The sequence below is a fragment of the Cuculus canorus genome, chromosome 12 (genome assembly GCF_017976375.1).
Source record: "Cuculus canorus isolate bCucCan1 chromosome 12, bCucCan1.pri, whole genome shotgun sequence".
Taxonomy (NCBI): domain Eukaryota; kingdom Metazoa; phylum Chordata; class Aves; order Cuculiformes; family Cuculidae; genus Cuculus; species Cuculus canorus.
Window position 1 is genome coordinate 16,283,625 of NC_071412.1, and position 20,467 is coordinate 16,304,091.

The 20,467-nt window shown below is 51.2% G+C and overlaps 1 protein-coding gene across 4 annotated transcripts; it reads right to left on the reverse strand.

Annotated features, from left to right (window-relative positions):
* Positions 1 to 243: 243 nt before the first annotated feature.
* On the reverse strand, positions 244 to 20,396 carry PKM (pyruvate kinase M1/2). 4 transcript variants are annotated; one of them, XM_054077351.1, is made up of 11 exons: positions 20,241 to 20,396; positions 14,642 to 14,811; positions 14,187 to 14,278; positions 11,236 to 11,367; positions 10,842 to 11,028; positions 9,754 to 10,024; positions 8,977 to 9,127; positions 8,373 to 8,525; positions 4,134 to 4,300; positions 1,826 to 2,007; positions 244 to 893 (listed from the first exon to the last, which is right to left on the reverse strand). In XM_054077351.1, exons 2-11 carry the CDS (start codon positions 14,790 to 14,792, stop codon positions 787 to 789), a joined length of 1,593 nt encoding a protein of 530 aa, XP_053933326.1. In that variant the 5' UTR covers positions 14,793 to 14,811; positions 20,241 to 20,396; the 3' UTR covers positions 244 to 786. The 4 variants fall into 4 exon arrangements, with proteins under 4 accessions (XP_053933326.1, XP_009565918.1, XP_009565919.2 ...); XM_009567623.2 differs by lacking the exon at positions 20,241 to 20,396 and adding an exon at positions 15,023 to 15,069; XM_009567624.2 differs by lacking the exons at positions 4,134 to 4,300; positions 20,241 to 20,396 and adding exons at positions 4,777 to 4,943; positions 15,023 to 15,046.
* Positions 20,397 to 20,467: the final 71 nt, after the last annotated feature.

The following is a 20,467-nucleotide window of genomic DNA, read 5'->3' on the forward strand; positions in this document are numbered from 1 at the left end:
CCATCACCCCAGCCCCTATTGGTCACCGTCTACCGAGGCCTCACCCCTCTCTCCCATTGGCTGTCCGTCCTCTAAGCCACGCCCCCTCACACCCATTGGCCTCCCAATCTTTCAGCCCCGCCCCTCTCGCTCCCATTGGCCGGTCTCCCTCTAGGCCCCGCCCCCTGTCGCTCCTCCCATTGGCTGTCGCCCACCCCAGGCCCCGCCCCCTCCCCATTGGCCACAGATGGCACCGCACCGACCGGTGCTTCAGCTTCTCTTTATTGATGGAGTCGTGCTCTGCCGCCCCGGGGAGTGACGGGCGGGGGGGAACCGGGGGACACCAACACGGGGGAGGCTGCCGGGAGCGCGGGGAGCTCTGTGCGAGGGGGGTGCCCTTCTACCCCCAGCCCCAACAGCCAGCTCAGCGGGCCGGATCGGGGTCGGGGAAGTGGCTCGGAGGGGCTTTTGCTCCAGCAAGGAGAGAGACAGGGCAGCACAGCCCATCCATCGCCTCCCCTTCCCAGCACCCGAACCAGGGCAGGGAGCGGGACACCCCACGGACAGCCCGGGGTCCCTGCAGCATGACACGTCGGGGCAGAGCTTCACTACCAGGAGAGGTTTAAAAAAGAAAACCTAAATACTTCAAGTATAATTTTAGTGATTTGGGGTCTCTTCCCCCTGCTGCTGCGGCTCTGGGTGGTGTTTAGCAACCTACGTCCACTCTAGAGACAAGGAGAACTTCGCAAGCGATGGCTGGGCTATGGCGGGGGCAGAGGGGTGGGGGAAGGCGGTGGGCGCGGGCGTTCAGGGGACGGGCACCACGCGCATGGTGTTGGTGTAGCCAGAGCCGGGGCGCCAGCCGGTCAGCACGATGACCAGGTCACCGCTCTTGAAGAACCCACGCGCTTTGCCTAGAAGAGAAGAGAGGGAGGCGTAAGAACTCAATGCCATCGCCATCGGCTTTGCCCCTGCCCGACCGAGAGGGGTGTGGGAAGAAGCCAGCAGCTGTGGGTCTGGGGCCACATTCAGACTTCATCGTCACACCCACCCCAGACACTGCACAGGGCTGGAACACCTCCCACACTATGACAGGCTTAGAGAGTTGCGGTGGTTCAGCCTGGAGAAGAGAAGGGTCCAGAAGATCTTACCTTTCAGAACCCAAAGGGGCTACAAGAAAGCTGGGAAGGGACTGTTTACAAAGGCTGGTAGTGATAGGACGAGGGGCAATGGGTACAAACTGGAGAGGGGCAGATTTAGACTGGACATACAGAAGAATTTCTTCACTATGAGAGTGGTGAAGCACTGGAACAGGTTGCCCAGGGAAGCGTTGGCTGCCTCATCCCTGGAGGTGTTCAAGGCCAGGTTGGACACGGCCTTGGGCTGCCTGATCCAGTGGGATGTGTCCCTGCCCATCGCAGGGGATTTGAACTGGTTGGGCTTTAAGGTGCCTTCCAACCCAAACTACTCTATGATTCTATGAAATTCAACAGCACAGGACGTGAAAGGAAGTGTCACCCCAAGTCCAGAATTCTCTCATTATTTGGATGCAACAAGCATCACCGTTCAAGACTTTACCACGTTAACATCAACCTGATTTTCTGGTGGAAACTACTTCAGGGCCTCTGTGACAAATCCACTATCCCATTTCCTCATCGGCAAGTTGCACAAGCATAACCACATCCGTCCCCCGTTTCCCAATCGGATGCCATTACCACACAGGCAGCCCACTCCCATTCCTTTGTCACTGGTCCCACTCAGCGGCCCCAAAAGCACCATCTGAGGTGCTGAGGACCTCGCCTCCCCCAGCCCGTTGTCAAGGCGAGGCCGGAGCGGTGCCACTCACCGACGTTCATGCCCAGGTTCACGCGGAGGTCCACATCCTCCGCCCAGGAGTCATGGGCGGGCTCTTTGCAGAGGACGGGGAAGATGCCCCGGTAGAGGTGGGCCTGGCGTGCAGTCTGGTCATTGCGGGTCACAGCAATGATGGGAGCCCGCGGGCGGTACCGGGACACCAGGTGCGCCGACCTAGAAGGAATTGAGACAGGAGGTGAAGCACCACGCTGCAGGCACAGCTGCCCAGAGCGAGCTCGAGGAAGCACAAGCAGCAGTGAGGTTTGCCTGTCACCCTGGAGGGACACAGAGGACAACCACAGAAGTTGCTGGCAGAAGCCAAGCTCAGCAACAAGCTCACCGCTCTGCTGATTTCCCTGTCAGGCAGCCGGGTGGGCCACCACCAAAGGCTATCCCTTGGCGACTGTCCCCACTGCAGTCTCATGGTGAAGATCATGCTGAGTTGACAAAGTGCCATCTGCATGTTTTGGTCCCGAAAACAAGCCTTGATTTGTCCATGTTGCTATGTTAAGGTGGCTGGGTGCCATCTATTCTGGCCTTTGCGAGCAGTTCTTGGCATCTCAGTGGAGGTCCCTGCGACTTCCCTCTGGTTTGAGGAGCTCCCAGTTTATGGAGGTGCCTACACCAGCGGCACTACCCAAACCATGCCAAGGAGGGAACCATTTGCATTCCAGTCACGTTCACCTGCTGAAGCCAGTGACCAGGCTGGTTCCTCTGCACAGAGCTCTGCTTTTGTGCCCAATGGGAAGCTAATGCAACCAAGGGCAAAATTTATACTGGGAAGCTGGGCACGGTCCTTAAAATGCCTTAAAAAAAAGCAAGCAGCGCACCCTGTGGGGACTACAGCTTCCCTTTCCCTGGGCACAATTGCTTACAGATGGCATTTGTAAATAACTAGAGATTAGAACTGCAAGGAGATGGTGTTTATAGGTCCATCCTCCTGACAAGCATGCCAGTATCTCCACAACCTTTTCGCAGCATCATTTGGTGGAGCCAAGCTCAGCAATATTCCAAGATTGCTGCTTAAAGCAGGCAGTAGCCATCTGCTCAAAGCCCCCAACCACACATCAGCTCTCAGACAACCCTTCCCACACTATCCAAGAAGCCTCCCAGTAGCTCCAGGAGACCCAGGTACTCAAAGTCTGTAACAGAATCCAGTGCTAAAAATATTCAAATATCGGAGTTCAACTCTCTAAAAAGGTCAAGTGTAAGACTGGAACCTTTTACAAAGAAACATTAGAAGCACGAAGATATCCAGAAAGTCAGAGCTTTATCACTCCTCATCTCTGCAGAAAGTGGCTGCTTTCAATCGTTTTAAGCTGTAAAGCCGGGTGAAGGGATTCACTGATGGTCCAGTTCTTCAGGGAGACTGTGCCCGGTGCAGATAATCACATCTCTGCCACTGCACTACTACATCTTTGGTCCAAATCTATTGCAAGAAATTCAGATTCTCTTCCAGAAAGCTGTCTGAGACTTACAGTCAGACGTGCTTTGAGAGTGGGCAGCCTCATTCCTCTGGATGGAAAAGCTGATCAGCAAGGCTTCAGCTCCTTTTCCACAAGAGCTCAGTCTCTACTCGGCAGCTGTCACCATCGTTGGACAGAAGTCCCAAACTAAATAATTCCAGCGGATCTGCATTGCCGTCTCTCACCAGAAAGGGCAGGCAGGACTTGGCTGCCAGCTAGATGCCTGCCTGTTCAGCGAGATTACTCATAGGAAGCCTGCAAGAGGAACCTTCTAACGCTTTTTTGTTTCCCTGCCACATTGGTTTCTCTAACAATCCTAGACTAAGCAGTCCCTCTTTGCTCTTTGAACTCAGGCAAGCAGGGCTGAAGCCCGAAAGGTTCAGCAAGGGAACAATAATTTGGATGCTACTACAAAAGGCTAAGACCTCCATTTGAAAAAAAAGATTCTGCATCTGCTGAACTTCTGCCTTACGGTTGGAGTGAGGATTTCTTGCCAAGAAGTTTGAATCGAAGCTGCAACACTTATTTTCCCCTTGAATTTTCCAGCCAGCACTGCTGGCAGAGATGCCCGTGGCAGCAGCAAGTGGAGGCAGGGCTCAGCACTGATGCCACGCTGGCAGAGGCAGGCTGAGGAACGCCGAGGTTACGTACGTGCAGATGTTTGAGATGTCTGCCCATCTCCTGAGGAACCAGCACTGCAGGCAGGTGGCCTGGGCTGCCAAAACCCAGGCGTCACTGGTATAGCTCTAGTCTTTCAGAACCATCTTTTTGGAGTCTCCTTCCCCCACCCTGTCAGGAAGTGGGCTTGACCTGAGGGAACCTGTCACCTCCTACCTTCCAGACTTGGTGAGGACAATAATGGCCCCGCTGCAGCACTTGAAGGACGCTTCGACAGCGCCAACAGCAGCGGCCTCCGTGGGATCACAGTTCAGGGGAGTCAGACGACGCAGTTCCTCAAACAATTGCCTGTGAAAGATGGCGGCTTCGGCCTCCCGGGCAATCTATAAGAGCAACATGCGTGCGGGAAGACAACACTCACATCAGTCACTCAAGGCAGCACAGGGCAAGGCGAGGTGCGCTCTCAGCCAGGTGTGACAAACACCGGGTGTCAGCTTTTGACATTACCAATTAGCAAGCCCAGGTTTAGTTCAGCGCACTGGCGCAACGGCCGCTACGCTCAGCCACCTGAACAGTACAGCTTTAGAGAAGCCATTCGATTCCCAAGGTTTCTCTTCTGAACTGGCGGCACCTGCTGCGTCACCTCGGCTGGCCGAGCCCACACTCAGGGCACATTCATGCCAACTGCCAGGCACTTTCGCTCTGCTCCTGCCTCCCTGGAGTCCCTCCTGCCACAGAGAGATCAGCTCAGGCCACAGCGGTTATGCAAGGCTGACACCCTAGCGGGGAGCTGCGCGCTAACTAGTCGCAGTGTTAGAACGGAGCGTGTTTTTACTCATGGCACCTCTCCGAGCCCTACCTGCCGGACTCGGTCAGAACTATCAGGGCTGGAGCTAAGCACTTAAAAGAGGCCTCCACTGCACCCATTGCCATGGCATCGGCAGGGTCTCTGTTGTTAACATTGAGGCGGAAAATCTCTTCGAACAGCTGACGATGAAACATTGCAGCCTCAGCCTCACGAGCGATCTGCAGGCCCGAGCCAGAGGGAAGGAGGAGAAAAGAGGAAAGAAAAGGAGGAAAGATACACCGGAGGAACATGAGATCACATCAATGAACTAAATTGTCACAGTAATGCATGCAAAAGGATATTAAAGGTCAGGCTGCAAAACTGTTTGGCTCTCAGGTTGTGAATTTGCTGATGGCAAATCAGTAACACGTCCGACTGGCTGGCCCACCATGCCATTTGACCAGCAGGCCCTGGCCACTGGGCAGATGCTTCCAAGGTGGCATTCCTGCTATATTTTGGAGTCTTTTCATAGCAGGCAAACGCAGATTGCTTTTCAAGGACCACAGTGACCCAGCTCAGAGTCAGACCACATCATGTTGAGGCTGCTTATTACTTCCTCGAGACTCCCATGCCCTCTACCAGCCTGCTGATGGTCCCGTCCGCAATTTCTGAAGACGAAACTTCTGTAGCTCCACATTCTCCCTTCGTACTCTCCCCGACACCACACAGCACTACTGCTACAGTCTTAATGGAGCCAAGCCACAAGCTTTCAAAATCATCCCTGAAGCTGGAAGACTTCCTCTCAGCTTCGTTAGATTTAGTTTAATATGAGAGTTTAATATGAAGTTTAAATCAACTTGAGAGCCAATGCAGTTTCACCTCCAAGTGCTGTACAACTTCTCTTTCGGTAATAAAGAAATCATTAGGAACAAGTCTTCCTTATAGGGTTGTCACAACACGTATGTTGGGGTGTTTGTACAGTGCCAGACTTAGACAGAGAGGCACAAGTCAGAACTTTCTGTTCAGGCTAAGCATTTCCAACAAGTCCAATCATCTGTTCATCCCACTACGCTGGGAATCACTCACATTTAAAAGACAATTCTACGCTCAGAGGGCTACGTTAGCCCCTGACAACCCTATAAAGAAGGCTTGCGGAGACAAGAAAGGCATGGAAAAGTTGATAATCTTCTCAAGGACAACTTCATCCTGTTACTCCAGAAAGCGAGCAGAGTTACACAAAGCATGATGAGTTGATGTTTAAGCAAAGACTGAAGTGCCCTTCCTTACAGTGAAAGCTTTGTAGTTAGACCCCCTCGAAAATAGGAATTCTGCTACTCTAGTAATAATGAATTATTTTATGTGATGCTACAAATTATCCCTCTTCCACAGATATCAGTTTAAGCCAAAGCAGTTAAGTATCTTATGTCTAAAAATAACAGGACACATGTGACGGGCTGGAACAGCACACCAGTGCCAACTCTAGTCCTAATGTAGTTCTGTTACTGCCGGCTTTATGTTTGCCATTAGACAAAATGGAAACATTTGCCTCAAAACGCTTACTCCAAACGCAAGAGCTGGTAACCAGGCAGTTTGTCTTCAGCTCCTGGTCCAAAGGAAGGTAGCTCTGCCTTTAGAGGCAAAGCTTAAAGGCAGGCCTGCGTTCCCCAGCTGTGAGAGAATACGTGTATACACACACATACTGCTTTGACAGTGGAAGGGCACAGCAGTTTTTTAACTCCATGTCACAGCTAACTCTACTCACAAGGAAGTGGGTAGAAGGTTCCCAGCTGATATGCAGGTGGAGATACCAGGGATGAGGTGGGAGAAAAGAAAATAGCACAGCTATTTAAGCCTTTGTCCTGTCTGACAGAATGGCCAGGCCAGCATTTGATGACCACTCTGAATCCCACACTGGAACTGGAAGGAAGCCCACTCCCGCAAGCAGGAAACAGCCTGCCCAAAATTTGGAGCTTGCTGCTAGCCTCGAGGCACATGGCATTTTTGTTACAGAGATGCCAGCTACTGAAGGGCAAGCTCGTTCCCACAAGGATAGCCCGAAAGGAATCACCCAGTGAAACCACAGCGGAGTCCCAGCACAGCTGCCGGGACAGGTCAGCCAAGCCTTTTACAGAGAGGCAAGGATGCTACATAGCGCAGCCCCTGATGGCTCTCAGCATCACAGCCCGTGTCTGCACCTCACTACAGCGGGAGCTGTACCTGGAAAAAATCTGTAGCAGGACTGGATAGAGAAATATATAAACCCAAACGGATACCATTTCAGACCAGGGAACACATACAGAAGTTGCTCTCCTCACTATGGCCACTTCAGGTGGAAAAAAATATTCACCTGCTGTGGTTTTCAAATGGTGGTTATTCAGGGCACTGTTGCTGGGGAGGGCTCTTCTCGACTAACACCAAGAGAATTGGCTCATGAGTAATCCTGGCTGTACTGGATGTGCTCCTACAGCCACAGAGCTGGCACCTTGCTGCCTGTGCCATGTTACATTAAATATATTGAATTGGTATTTGCTCTTCTGCACAGAGGGTTAAAACCTCCAGTATTTCTGCAGGGGCCCGGCAAGGTGAATGCCACTATTCCCAGGTCTGGAAGAAGAGGGAAGCACATGCAACAGCTCCTGAACTCAGGCTCCAGATGCAGTAACTCTTAGACTCAAGCAATTGTAATGTCAGAATGGAAAACCAAGTGTAAAGTTTTGCTGCAGCAAGTTTCCATCTCTTGGCAGAAAGTCAACCCTCGGGATTTAGAGAGGGAAAATAGAGGAAGAATCTTTCAGGTGCACTGTTCAGCCCAGTAATCAAGTCATATTTTGCATTTGCCACATGCGAAAACACCACTCCATGTTGACCAGATAGAGGTAAGAGATATTTGCACAACACACTGCAAACAAACACTAGCTGAGCTGATTAATCGATGTAACCTGAATTGCAAATAAAACTGGTGAGAGTTATCACTGCTGCAATTCACAGCACTGGTAACTGCGGAGAAGCAACACTTGCAGATACTTGACATCAGGCTTTTTATCAGATGAAATGCGAGCTGGGTGAACTCGAAGCAGAGCAGAGGTTTCTGGCAGTTCAGGCATGTAAAAATATGGCTCTGTCAGTACTCGTGCAATGAACACCCCCAACATCAAGCACACCAGGTGCTGAATGCAATGCAATAGCACTGTAAATCACACCCACAAGCCTCCCTCTACCCCCCATGCAGCAGTCAGTCAATACATTTCCTTATCTACAGATAAACTGCTTAGGCAGCTCTGTGACCTTGGAGAAGTTTAAGGCATTGAACATGCCGGGAAAAAAAAAAAGTCTGGGAAACTCATTCCAAGGTGACAGCAAACACATCTTTATCTCGGCCAAAACAAAAAATAGCATGAGAAATGTTAGGTTTTAGATTTCTGAGCGCTGCAGAGCAGTTCTCAGCTCTTCCTGACAATACCTTGGAGCACACAAAGTGAGGTTTCAGGTCCTCAGGACCATGCCAGGTAAAGAAACACCCACTACTTTGGATTGCTGGGCAATGCCACCTGGCACCAGGCTCATTTAGATCTGCAGGTGCCCAGTTCAGCTGGAAGATGCAGGGTGACACAGCACTGCTACTGTCACCTCTGGCACTGGCTCCCCACCGGAGCAAAGGCAGTACTCACAGCGTGCTGCATGCGCACAGCCTCAAGCGGGTAGTCTCCCTTGGCTGTCTCTCCAGAGAGCATGATGCAGTCCGCGCCATCCAGGACAGCATTAGCAACATCGCTGCCCTCAGCACGGGTCGGGCGAGGCTTCTTGATCATGCTTTCCAGCATCTGGAAAAGAACAAAGCCAAAGAAATCAAGACACCGCAGAAGAAACCAGCTGCTTTTTCACCAGTGAACTTCAATATACTTTATGTGCAGGGCAGAAGACAGGATGCAGCCTAAAGACTCTGGGAGAAGAGTTCCACTCTGTTAGGCACAGATGTGTTGCTACAAGACGCCAAGGCCAAGCAATAAGTGATTTGTTTCCAGAATTTGTTTCGTAAGCTTACGCTGCATGAGGCTTTGAGGGCTAAAGCCTTCTGCAGCCACACAGCAGTCTCATAACGTTACTGAGAAAGATCCCAAACACATCTTTAATGAAACACCTCTTCGGCTATAAGCAACACCTCTCTGCTCTTGTCATCTCATTCTCTAGCAAACATCATCAAGCCCTGAGAGCTACTGACATTCACCCCTGCCAGACTCTGGCAGCCAGAAGCTAGTGTTCCGTTTCCAATACCTGAGTGGCGCAGATGATGGGTTTGCCAGCCCTGTTGCAACGCCCAATCATCATCTTCTGGGCAAGGAAGACTTTTTCAGCAGGGATCTCAATTCCCAGGTCACCACGGGCCACCATAATGCCATCGCTGGCCTCCATGATCTCATCAAACCTACAGCAAGAGAAGTTTGTTAACCTGTTTGTTTTACAGGCACCTCCAAAAGAAAGCATCACTCTGGAGCACAACGTGCAGCTATACTGCCGGCACCATGGCCCTTCCACATGCCATTTTGGTATCCGGGAATGCCAAGGTAGGGGGAAGAATAACAAGATGAAGTCACAACATGTAACGAGCAAGATAAAACCTTCTAAAGCTATGAAAGACAGACCAAGAGCATGAGTTGATCTGAGATATTTCACTCTGAAGGTTTGTCACAGACTTGGTGACTCCCAGCCGTGGAGTAACATCCCATCTGTTGGCTCACTAACTTGCACCCAGAATGGCAAGTTTGATAAGCTGGAACTCACACTCACTACAAAGACTATTGCAGACTTTTCAGGAATGCTGGGTAACTGTGACACTGTCCCCAGGAGCTCAGGGCTTGACAGTTATGCAACCCACCGCTCATACCGCAGCTATGTCAAGTCCCACATGTGGAATTACGTGACAGCCTGCGCTACACCATGCTGTCACTCAGACTTGAGAGTTTGTTGCTATCTGGACGCCAGCATGAAGGGGCTGTGTTCTTCTGTTGATACAGGGTGACAAACCTGAAGTGTCACACACACAAAGCTCACCTGCGCACACCCTCATGGTTCTCGATCTTGCTGATGATCTTGATGTTCTTTCCCTTTTCCCCTAGCACCTTCCTTACAGCATGGACATCAGCAGCTTTGCGGATGAAGGAAGCAAACACCATATCCACATTCTGCTCCACACCGAATTTGAGGTCCTGAATGTCCTTCTCAGAGACCGCGGGCAGGTCAACCGCAGCGCCAGGCAGGTTCACTCCCTTCTTGCTGCCAAGCATGCCGCCGTTCTCGATCTCCGTCATGACATAGTCCTTGCCTGAAACAGATGTGTTCCCACAGTCAAGTGTTTACCGGCAGGCTCCCTGCTGCCAGCTCCCACACCACCTCCCTGCCTGATAATGGCAGTGCCAACAGCAACTGCACGTGATAAAAAGACATCACCGCTCTCTTCAACAACTCATCGAATACACAAGCTTGCAATTTACCCGTGGGAACGCAACAGACCATTTTAAAAACAATTCTACTCTGTTCCTGGAGAAGATGCCATTTGTTCTATGTAGGAGTTTGGGATTGCCTCCCTCAAATCCACCAGGGAGCATTTCTGCATATGAGATCCCTGGAATACCAACCTGAGCACCCCAAAATCCTCACTTCCATCCCACTTTCCTTGGGATTAGAGGCAACACCCTGAGGCTAGAGTAGTTCAGACAGCACTGTAAAGGAAGTACTGTAGCACTAACCGTGCCCCAACATAACCAGTTAAAGCTAATTCTGTCTAACCACAAACCACGAGGTTTATGCTGTAAAACTAGTTAAATCCTGCATGAAAAGTATGAGTTAGCCTCGCTAAAGTATGAATTAGCTAACCAGGCTCCAACTGTAAGCACTGCTACGTTCCTACCACACTTTCACCTTTGAAGAAGGGTTTTAGATGACCATCTAGCGAAACCCAGTTAAAGTCAAGGTTTTAGAAATTTGCTACAGTTGAAGTAGAGAAAGTTTTGCTCAGTCTCACAACGTTAAAAACCATGTACCTCTTTCTTTAATAGACAACTGCAAGCTAAAAAACAGCAAAGGGAAAACACAAATGTTCTGAGCAAAAAACAGACATAGCTGGAACCACTGTTACCCACCTTTTTCCTTAACCAGCAAGGAAATCAGACCATCGTCCACATAGATTTTGCTGCCAACTTCTATAACCTTGATGAGATTCTTGTAGTCTACCCACAGCACATTCTCATCGCAGTTCTCCATGAAGGCATCATCCAGGGTCACTTTGAGCGGTGCACCTTTCTTGAGCTCCACTTCTGCTGTGCCACTCTGTGTGTCAAGACACGTGTTTTAGCAAAACCAGTGAAAACCAGCAGACAAGCACCTCCCAGCCTGCAGCAGCTCGTCCCAAACTTCAGTAGTCAGCTCGTTAACTTGAGACATTTTCTGTTTGGAAATGAGGCCACAGGCACAACACAATATACCGTCTCATGCACTGGAAAACGTCAGAGGGAAAAAAAAAAAAGGGCAACTTACTCCCTTAATGAGTCCAGTGCGGATTTCAGGTCCCTTGGTATCCAGTGCAATAGCCACAGGTCTGTAGGTGATGGGATCAGAGGCAAAGCTCTCTGTAGCTTCTCGTACGTTCTTGATTGTGCCCTCATGATACTGGCAAGGACAAAGACGGAAACATTCAGGCTACTTCTACTCCATTGCTTACATAAAAGATCACTACACACCCCAAACGCTGCCCCCAGCTGAAAGCTCTACTCTCACATTATGCTCAGTTTAAGTTCTAGCTTTATAACTTAATTCAGACTGAGCTTCTACAAGAGCAGAGTATGAGGATACAAAGGCCTTCCCCACACAAAGCTGAGTCCAGCAGTTACTGTGGCTGTGCTTTTGCTGCTCCCCAGCTCTAACCCAAGAAGGACAACTCAAGGAGAGAGCCCTATCACTGGCCTGAAGTGGTTTTCCATCAGGACACACACTTGCGATCTGAAGATGGCCCAATGACCATAAGGCCTTTACGAAGAATGGTTCCAAAAGCTCTGCTGAAAACCTGTATATTTAACATGGCGGAACATGGGCAGCACCGGCAGCAGGATTATGTGCATGGAAAGACTTCTGAACGCCAGGAAGTATCACAGATAAGCGACTGCCACACTTGTCGGAACTGCTGACTCCTGGCTCAAGACTTCAAGCCTTATGCCTCCCTATCAGTAACACAGGCAAGCAGATGGACAAGCCTTTTTACAACTCTTTGGCTTAAATGTCCTCTGAAGGTAAATGGATAATGGCCTTTTAGCAAATGCTTTAAATATTTACATCTCATGGGGAGCCAAAGCAATCACACCATGCACCCAGCTTCCAAACTTTCACTTGTGCAAGAGCATTTCCCTAACGCTGCCAGTTTCAGGACTGATAGTTCTGCAGGGAAAACACCTTCCCAACTACCCCAAATGAGCTTCAGATGACCAACAGATCAGTTTACTTTACTTGCTTAAACAACTTCAAGAGATAACCTTGACTGCAGCTTGCATAATGCTTGACAGACTTTTGTAGATAAGAAATACTCTTTCCCCTCTCTATGCCACAGACAGATGGCATTTGACCTGACTCACCTGGGAAGATCCAATGGCCCCATGACACTCATCTGCCTTGACAACACGAGCTCTGCACACTGACTTTACTATCACAGGGACAATAAACCAACACCGGGAAGGTGAGGCCGGAAAAAGCTGTGCTAAAGTTCACTAGCACGCCCTCAGCCAGAGATACACCTTAACTGCTAAGTCCTGAGAGCAGGAAAAATGTAGTTTACTGACAGAGTGTGCAAGCGGAAACTGAGGAGGGCCCAGCCCTTCCACGCACCACAGCCTAGATGGATGCAGTACAAAAAACACGCCCGAGCAGTGCCATTACGTTAATCTGGTCCCAGTCACCCGGGACTTTTCCTTTTTAGTTTGATAGCAATGACTAACTGCCTCCTAGGTAGTCTGACGTCCTGACGAGTTACATATGCAGAACAGGAATGCAGACAGAGCTGGAGGCAAAAGCAATTTTTTTTCAATATAAAAGGGTAGCAGCCAGGTGTTAAAACACCTCTGTTAAAGTCAAAGCCTTTTTTAAAAGCTTTGGGGTGGACACAAGAACCATGGCACTCACAACAGATGAAAACTCTTCTGGGGCTTCACTGGAAATTAGTGTTTCGCAGGATTCAGGAGGGGACAAACTCAGTAGGTGACAGCAAGATCAGACTCTGCTGCAATCTGACCTCACCCATACAAAATGTGCAACGAGAGCTCTCCCAAAGCAGAAAGCCACGGTCCCTGTCCTCAGCCTCAGCTAACAAGTACACAAACCACAGCAACAGTGTAAGAATTCCCAGTTCCAGCCTGACCATCAATAGCTCAGCTGTAGGATTTGACTACTGAGAGGCAGAGTTATTCCACGCTACCTTTTCTCCAGGCAGATTTTGCTAACAGCAGCCTATGCACAGACACTACTCCAGGACGTTTAGTCAAGGTTCGACAGTTCTCCACAGCTAAGTATCAGACCTTTCAGCTTTGACAGTGCCCTGTGGCCTTTAAAGGCCATGAGGGTGAGAGGCCAAGCTGTTACGCACTGTGAGGCTCATGGTTCAGTAAGTAAAGCCACCTACAGCTGCTACTGGCTACCGTCTGACATTTTGTAAGCTGGAGGGCAGCCAGGGTAAAAAAACTCAGAGGAAAGACATAAGGTGGCATCCTAGGCAACCTGGAATGGGATCCTCAGCTCCTCTGGTATCACTGAGGACCTCATCTATTTATATCAATGAAGGCTTGTTTGCCGCCAACAGTGTTGATTTCTTTTGACCTTATTCTTAGAAGCTCACTGCACCACCTCCCATGTACAGCGATGCCAGGCTCCTGACTGCCAGGAACATAACCGGAGCCGAGGGTTATCCGAGCAAACCCAGGAGTTCAATTCTTTTAGTCATGCACAGTAATTACTTGAAATCACTAACAGCTCTCCTTTGAGACAAGGTTACTCATTGATCACCTGCTTGCAAAAGCCCCAGTGATAAAACAGGAAGCGCAATGAGCACCCGGTAGTTGGTACTCCTGCAGAGGTGCACAGCAGAACAGGAACAGGCTCTCTCTGCTCCCATTGTGAACTGAGAAGTGGCAGTCTCGTACAGCGAACAGCAAGATGTGAGGGTTTCACGGTAAGCAGTTGACACACAAGTGTCAAATATCAGTTACCTGGCCTCCTGGTACGGAGAATGGGACGGAACCAACCAGAACTGCTTTTGAAATGGGTCAGAAAGCACACGTCAATGTTATCAGCAATTACACAGACTCAGTATGTACAGCCAGTACATTTTCCCCAGAAGCAGAGTAGAGTTTCACCTTCCCACACTAAGGCTGGTCTGGACTAAGCTGGATTTCCCTCCTCCACCAGAGAAAGGGCCAGCAGACACTTGCACAGCACCCCACCCTCACCTCATGGGTGCCATGAGAGAAGTTCAGGCGGGCAACATTCATTCCAGATTTAATCATTTCCTTCAGCTTCTCCACCGAGCGGGAGGCTGGGCCTAGGAGGAGAAAACAGTTTGATATTAACTTTGTAAAAATAATTAAGATAACCCACAGATGCCAGGCTCTTTCATGTGGAAGAGAAAAGGTATAATGGATGCAGGCTTGCTCAGCACTGAAGCAGCTCATCTCTACATCAGCAGGGTTTGTTTTAACTTGCCTAGAGGAGCACAGCAGAACCTAAGTAGTTCTGATTCAAGCAATACCACAGGCTAGGCAGATGTGGGAAAGTCATGCTCTTTCAACACATGAGTTCGGCCCTGGCAAGGTATTAAAGCTGAAGCCTTCCCACAATTTCCCTAGCAAGTTTCACCAACACAGGGGTTCACAGCTGTAATTCTCTCCTATCTAGCAATACGTACCGATGGTGCAGATGATGCCGGTGTTTCTGGCAATGGTTGGCTCCGAATCGATGTCCAAGCGGCACATGTGTTCCAGGAAGGTGTCCGCCATGGCAGCATGCAGCTGCTGGGTCTGGATGAAAGCGGTCCCTGCATCGTGGTGCTTCGACATTGTTGCTGGAATCCTGTGTCTAGGAGAGAAGAAAGTGCGCCAGGTTTAGGAACCATGCAAACGTGCCCATCAAGCGGAGACACCAACACACCCATGTTATGGATATGGAGGTAACAAGAAAGCTGCTACAGGGTCAAACTTTCTTTATGTGCCTACTTGAGAGTCTTAGACACAGGCAAGACATACTTCTATTTCCATGTCATTCCCCGCGTATGCCACCCAAAGCTCACCTGCCTTCTATGCAGATGTTCCCTTCATAGCTTCTCTTCATTGCCAGTCTTCCCCTGGAGCTACACAACGCAACAAAATTCAAGCACTTGAGTGCGCAGGCAGAGATTCTGCCTCCTCTCTCCCAGTTTTCCAGTCATTTCTCCTACAGGCCTTGACTGTGTTTCCCACCATTTCCCATCGGGAGTGGGGCAGCTCAGCACTAATGGGACTGTAGAAACACTCTTACGTGGGCAATCTTCTGCCAAGAAGCACAAAGACAGTCGAAGTTTCAAACCCATCCTTTAAGCCTGCACAAGCAAGTAGACTTGGGTTGATTAAACACAACACCCTGGCAAAGCACCTGTGAAATACCGAAGGTTTCTTTAATATGCTTAAGGTTCATCTTCAGACCAAAGATGCTGCAGGTCTCCCCATACGCTGCAGGTCTCCCCATACGCTGCATTCCCTCTCAGCCCGGGCAGCAGAAAACCACCACAAGGTTTAGACTGGTTATCTTTCCAAAGTTTAGACTAAAAAAAACCCTTTCCGAACTCAGGCTGCTTGTCTCTACAGGACCAGAGCATCCCCACAACAGCAGGAACAGCCCACAATCCCAAGACGATACTGAACTGTAAGCTTAACTGTCCGCTGGGATGGGAGGACGCTCATTTCCCAGCAGTGCTGGTGTCCTCGGGCATTTCTAACAGCCCGCAACAGGCAATACTTTGTTCTCAAGTAGCAGTGGTGGCTAAAAGCTGTTTGTCTTCCTCGACCTGCCCAGGCTAGACTGCCAGCCTTCAAAAAGCCTCTGGTAAGGGAGTGATGTAAGGCGGTAGCTACTGGCATGGGCAGAGCACTAGCTTTGACTTCAAACAGCAGGTTGACTCCAAACCTGGGCACACGGGATATTCAACGCAGGCTGCTCTTCCAGCATAAGCTGCCTTCGCCTCTATGATAGGTCTTTAGCCTTGCGCTTGTAGAAACACAGGCTGCTGCTCAGCCAAAGGCAGGGACAGAGCAGGCAAACAAATAAAACCCAATAAATCATAAAATGGGTGTTAAGCTCAGTATATTCAGCTTTGAGCCAGAGGCACTAATAAAGCTGAAAGCTTTGTCAAAGCTAGACCAGAACAAAGCCATGCCTCTAAAGGCGAGGGCAGGGGTCTCCTGCCAGTGTGCCATGTGCGCACCGCTGCCGCAGAGGCTCCCTTCGCTCCTCCCCTCGGCTGCTTCTGCTGCGCAGACCTTCCCCACGTACGTGCAGATCGTGCGGATCCTCTTACAGCCCTGACTCACCACTGCCTCGCTCCCATGCGGCAAAAAAAAAAAGAGTCAGGCCAATGAAAACCATAATTTGTCCTGGCAAAGCCTCCTTCCCCTCAGCCCTGCCAGAAGCTGCTGATTCACCAGAGTCAGAACAAGAAGGTCTGCCCACATAAAAAGCCCGACAGAGTCCCATTATTATAGGAAAACCCTCTGGTCAGCCCCGAAACATTGTGTTTTAGCCCTCTAACACTTGCTGCTGCATCCTCCGACACCTGCGGAGCAGCGCCAGCTTCTCTGGGTGCCAAAAACCCAAAGCCTTTGCTGGGAAACCACCTCCACACAAACACGGGTGAGCGGGTCTGGGCAGCTTCTGGGAACAAGAGGAATACGAAACGATGGGATCCCGAGACAGAAATTGCATCCAGAGCATGACTTGAAAGTTTTTAAAAACAGGCAGGTGAGCTCTCCCTATCTCATTGAAACCCCCACACCTCAGGTCATTTGCAAACACAAATTTAAACCCCCCTAATGTCTTCAGATAAAGAGAAAGAAAAGCAAAGCTCTGAGTCAGAATTCCCTCCACAACACGTTCCAGCAATTCATCAAGCTCAGAAAAATTAACCAGAGACACCATGACCTTGTCCAGGGGCGAAAGCAGAAACGCAGCATCCCAAATACCCATCTGCCTGCAGCAACCTGCCCTGGTACCTATAAGATTTGCTTTTCTATACTTCCTCCTGCCCCTCACTACCATGTATTTACAAAGCACTGACTGAAATCTACTGGAAAGACCAGTCTTATAAATATAACAGGAATGTCTGGCATTTCCCACTACTCCAGACTTGTTTGGGTTTTTTTTAAATCACACAGAGGAGCGAGGACCTCAAGGACACCCGAAGACACGGAGCCCTCAGTCTGGGCTGAGCGAGGAAGGGGGGAAGCATAACCCCACAAAGCCTGAATGTTTCAAGCGCTGAATAAATCCAAGTTCCTTCCTCAAAGCATAATGAATAAATTCCCAAGTTTATTACTTGGGCTGCCTCTGCTTCAGACATCCCAGAAAGCATCTGGTACCTCCCTAGTTCTTGAATATTCTAGAAAGAGCCGTTTGAGGTCAGGACACCGGTTCTGCAGTAGTGAGGTGACTAATGCAGCCAGCTTATCCTGTGGTCGCAGCTCAGAGAAACCCTAAATCCACTCCAGATCTGCCCTTGGGGAGGGAGAAAGGAGAGGCAGCGGCAATCCCCACCCCAGGCCAAGCCTTTACTCTTATCAGTGACAACGGGAAGTGGAAACTGAGTCAGGAGACCTTAAAGGGACTGTCTCCAGGCAGGATCAGCATTAACCACTTCTACACCAGTAATGTTTTATTGCCTCTAAGAGTTACAGGAAAGCAGTGGGGAGGCTTGCAGTGGGTGACAGTTCTGGTTTCAATACCTCTGCATGGGTCAGCCTCGCTTACATAACCTCACCGACCTCGCAGAACACGGCTGCTCATGCCCAGTTGTCCCTGGCCAGAGGCGCAGAGATGGTTTGAGTTAGCACTTGCATTTGAGATGGGTTATGAAACCGGGCAGGGCTTCAGATTCCCAAAAACAGCCTAGAAAAACATCAGCTTTGTTCATTCCAGAAGCTAAAGGCAGTCAACAGTAAAAAAAAAATCTAGTTCTGCAGCAAAGCAAGCTCCTAATCCAGCCTGTCCACCCCTTTCCAAGAGTGAGGGCAACGCATTCCCGGAGTGGCTGCTGCGGGAGGTGGCATCACGCTGTTATGCAAGTACAAGATGGCCACACCAAAATGCCACCTCTTTTCTGCAAGGCTGGACAGGACTCGGAGGCCCACCTGCTCCTGGCTGGTGTACGCTCTGCCCGGCAGCGAGGGGCTGCAGCTCCGCAACAGATATGCCTCTCTGGCTTTCCAGCAAATGAGTTATGGGGGGCCGGGAAGATGAGGGCAGCCCGCACGGTGCTGGGTCACCTCCCCTGCATGCAGACGGGATTAGCTGCCAGCTCCCACGGCGGACTTAGCCGAGCCTGCCCTCCCCGGAGGGCAAAGGCAGGCGGCAGGAGGCTTAGGGAAAAAATGAAGCGAGGAGAGGTGATGAGCATCAGACGTTTGGCAATGAGAAAGACTCCTCTCCAGCGTGTTTCTAGCGCAGGCACACCTACCGACTCAACTGTGCAGCGTGTTGCATTGACACAGGACAAAGAGCTTCACCCCACTCCAGCGAAAATCAAGGCTGGCTGCGCTCAAGGAAGAGGTGAAAATCTTTTTTGCGTTATTAAAGAAAGTTGGGGGGCTGTTGCGTTTAAATATAACTAGGTGGAACTACAGATCCCTCTGCTGCATCCCCCAGTCTCAGGGTGGAGATACGGCGGTAGGGACAGGGTACTGCAGCCCCATTCCCTACGTGCCATCCATCACCGCCTGCTGCAGCGGCCCCGCACCATCTTCCCCAGGGGAGAGCGATCAAAGGACCAGCACGTGGTCTGGCCAGCCTGGAAACGTTCTGTGTGTATTAAATTCAATTATCAGCTCAGCACGTGGAAAGGGAATCAACGCCGGCGTTGGAGCACTCCGGCTAACACCAATAGATTCAGCTTCCGTGAAATCTATGGCTTTGGGCAGATAGAGAAGCAGGCAGGCAGTAAAACACAGGCTGCTCGAGCAACCAGCTCCGCAGTCTCTGCGAGCTCATTATCTACTGAAAGTAAAAGTTTCTCGGAAGGGTTTTTGCAGCAAGAGCCCCGGTTCAAGCACGTGGCTCGCAGCAGAGCCTCCTGCCCTGACAGAAAAGCTCTTTCTCAACCTGGTGATGGCTTGAGAACCAACCGGCATCATCACGACCCATCAGACTTCGACTCCTCTAAATGAGCCTAAATTCTGCTTTATAAATGGGCCGTCGCGCATAAAAATATGTGCTTAGGAATGGGGTTTTTTTTTTAATTAGGCGCTGCCCGTTGCACAAGGAGTCCTTGAGTTTCCCGGAGGCATCTGGGTAACCAAAAAACCTCTTTGCCATCCAACCTTCAGGCCAAGGCAAATCAGGATCAGCAGCTCCTTCACAGGAGCAGGGAGGAGTCAGAAAGTTAAGGCATTACCATCACAAAAACCTCCGGAAAATAGTGATTTCTCTTAACCTGGGCCCCACCGATAACGAGCTGCGTTATCAGAACAAAACGGGTTCTTAGAGATTCCCCGTCTACTTTTATTAGTCGGAGAGGACACCCGGGAGGCTGCATTGTCCGCCAACAAAAGCGCTATTCATGCCTCTAAGCGCATCTCAAAGGTTTCCACAGTTCAGGGACTGTCCGAATCAATGGGACGTGCTCAGGCAGGCGAAGAACTGATGCAGGAGGGGCCTTCTTCGGGGCGGGGAGCCGAGAAGCTGCAGCATCCCCGGCGAGCGGTGCCGCTGGGGACCCGGCTCACGGCCCCCGGGAGCCTCACACCGGTCCCTCCAGGACCCGATCCTCCCCTTCCCCGGTCCCTCGCCTCCAGGACCGGATTATTCCCTCATTATCCAGTCCCTCGCCTCCAGGACCTGATTCTCCCCTCAGTTTCCCGGTCCCTCGTCTCCGGGACCGCATCCACCCCACGTTTACCGGTCCCTCGTCTTCAGAGCCGGATTATCCCCATCCCCTTCCTGGTCCCTCGCCTCCAGGATCGGAATCCGCCCCCGTTTCCCGGTCCCTCGCCTCCAGGGCCAGATTCTGCCCCCGGTCCCCGGTCCCCGCCTCCAGGACCGGATTATTCCCCGTCTCAAGGGCCGGACTCCCTCCCCGTTACAGGAGACGCGGCTTCGCTCGGCACCGCCACGTGCTCGCGCCGCGCGTGCCCCCGCCCGCACCTTCCCGGGGGCACCGCACCCTCGGCCACCGCCCTAGGGACGCCCCCGTCCCGTCGGGCGTGGGCAGAGCCGGGCGGTGCCGATGCCGGTGCCGATGCCGGTGCCGGTGCCGCCGCCGTTACCTGCCGTCCCCGCCGAGAGCCAGTGCCGCTCTGCGCGCCGCCGCCCCACGCCGGCAAGGTGATCCCGGGCGCAGCACCGCCCCTTCCCCCCCTCGGCGCGGATCCCTCCGCCGCCCGCCTCGGGAGCCGAGAGGGGGCAGGGCGCCGGGACTCCTTTCTCCGGCGGATGGACAAAAGTGCGGAGAAAGGTGCGACGATGTCACGCGCGCCCCCGGGCGGCCGAAGGG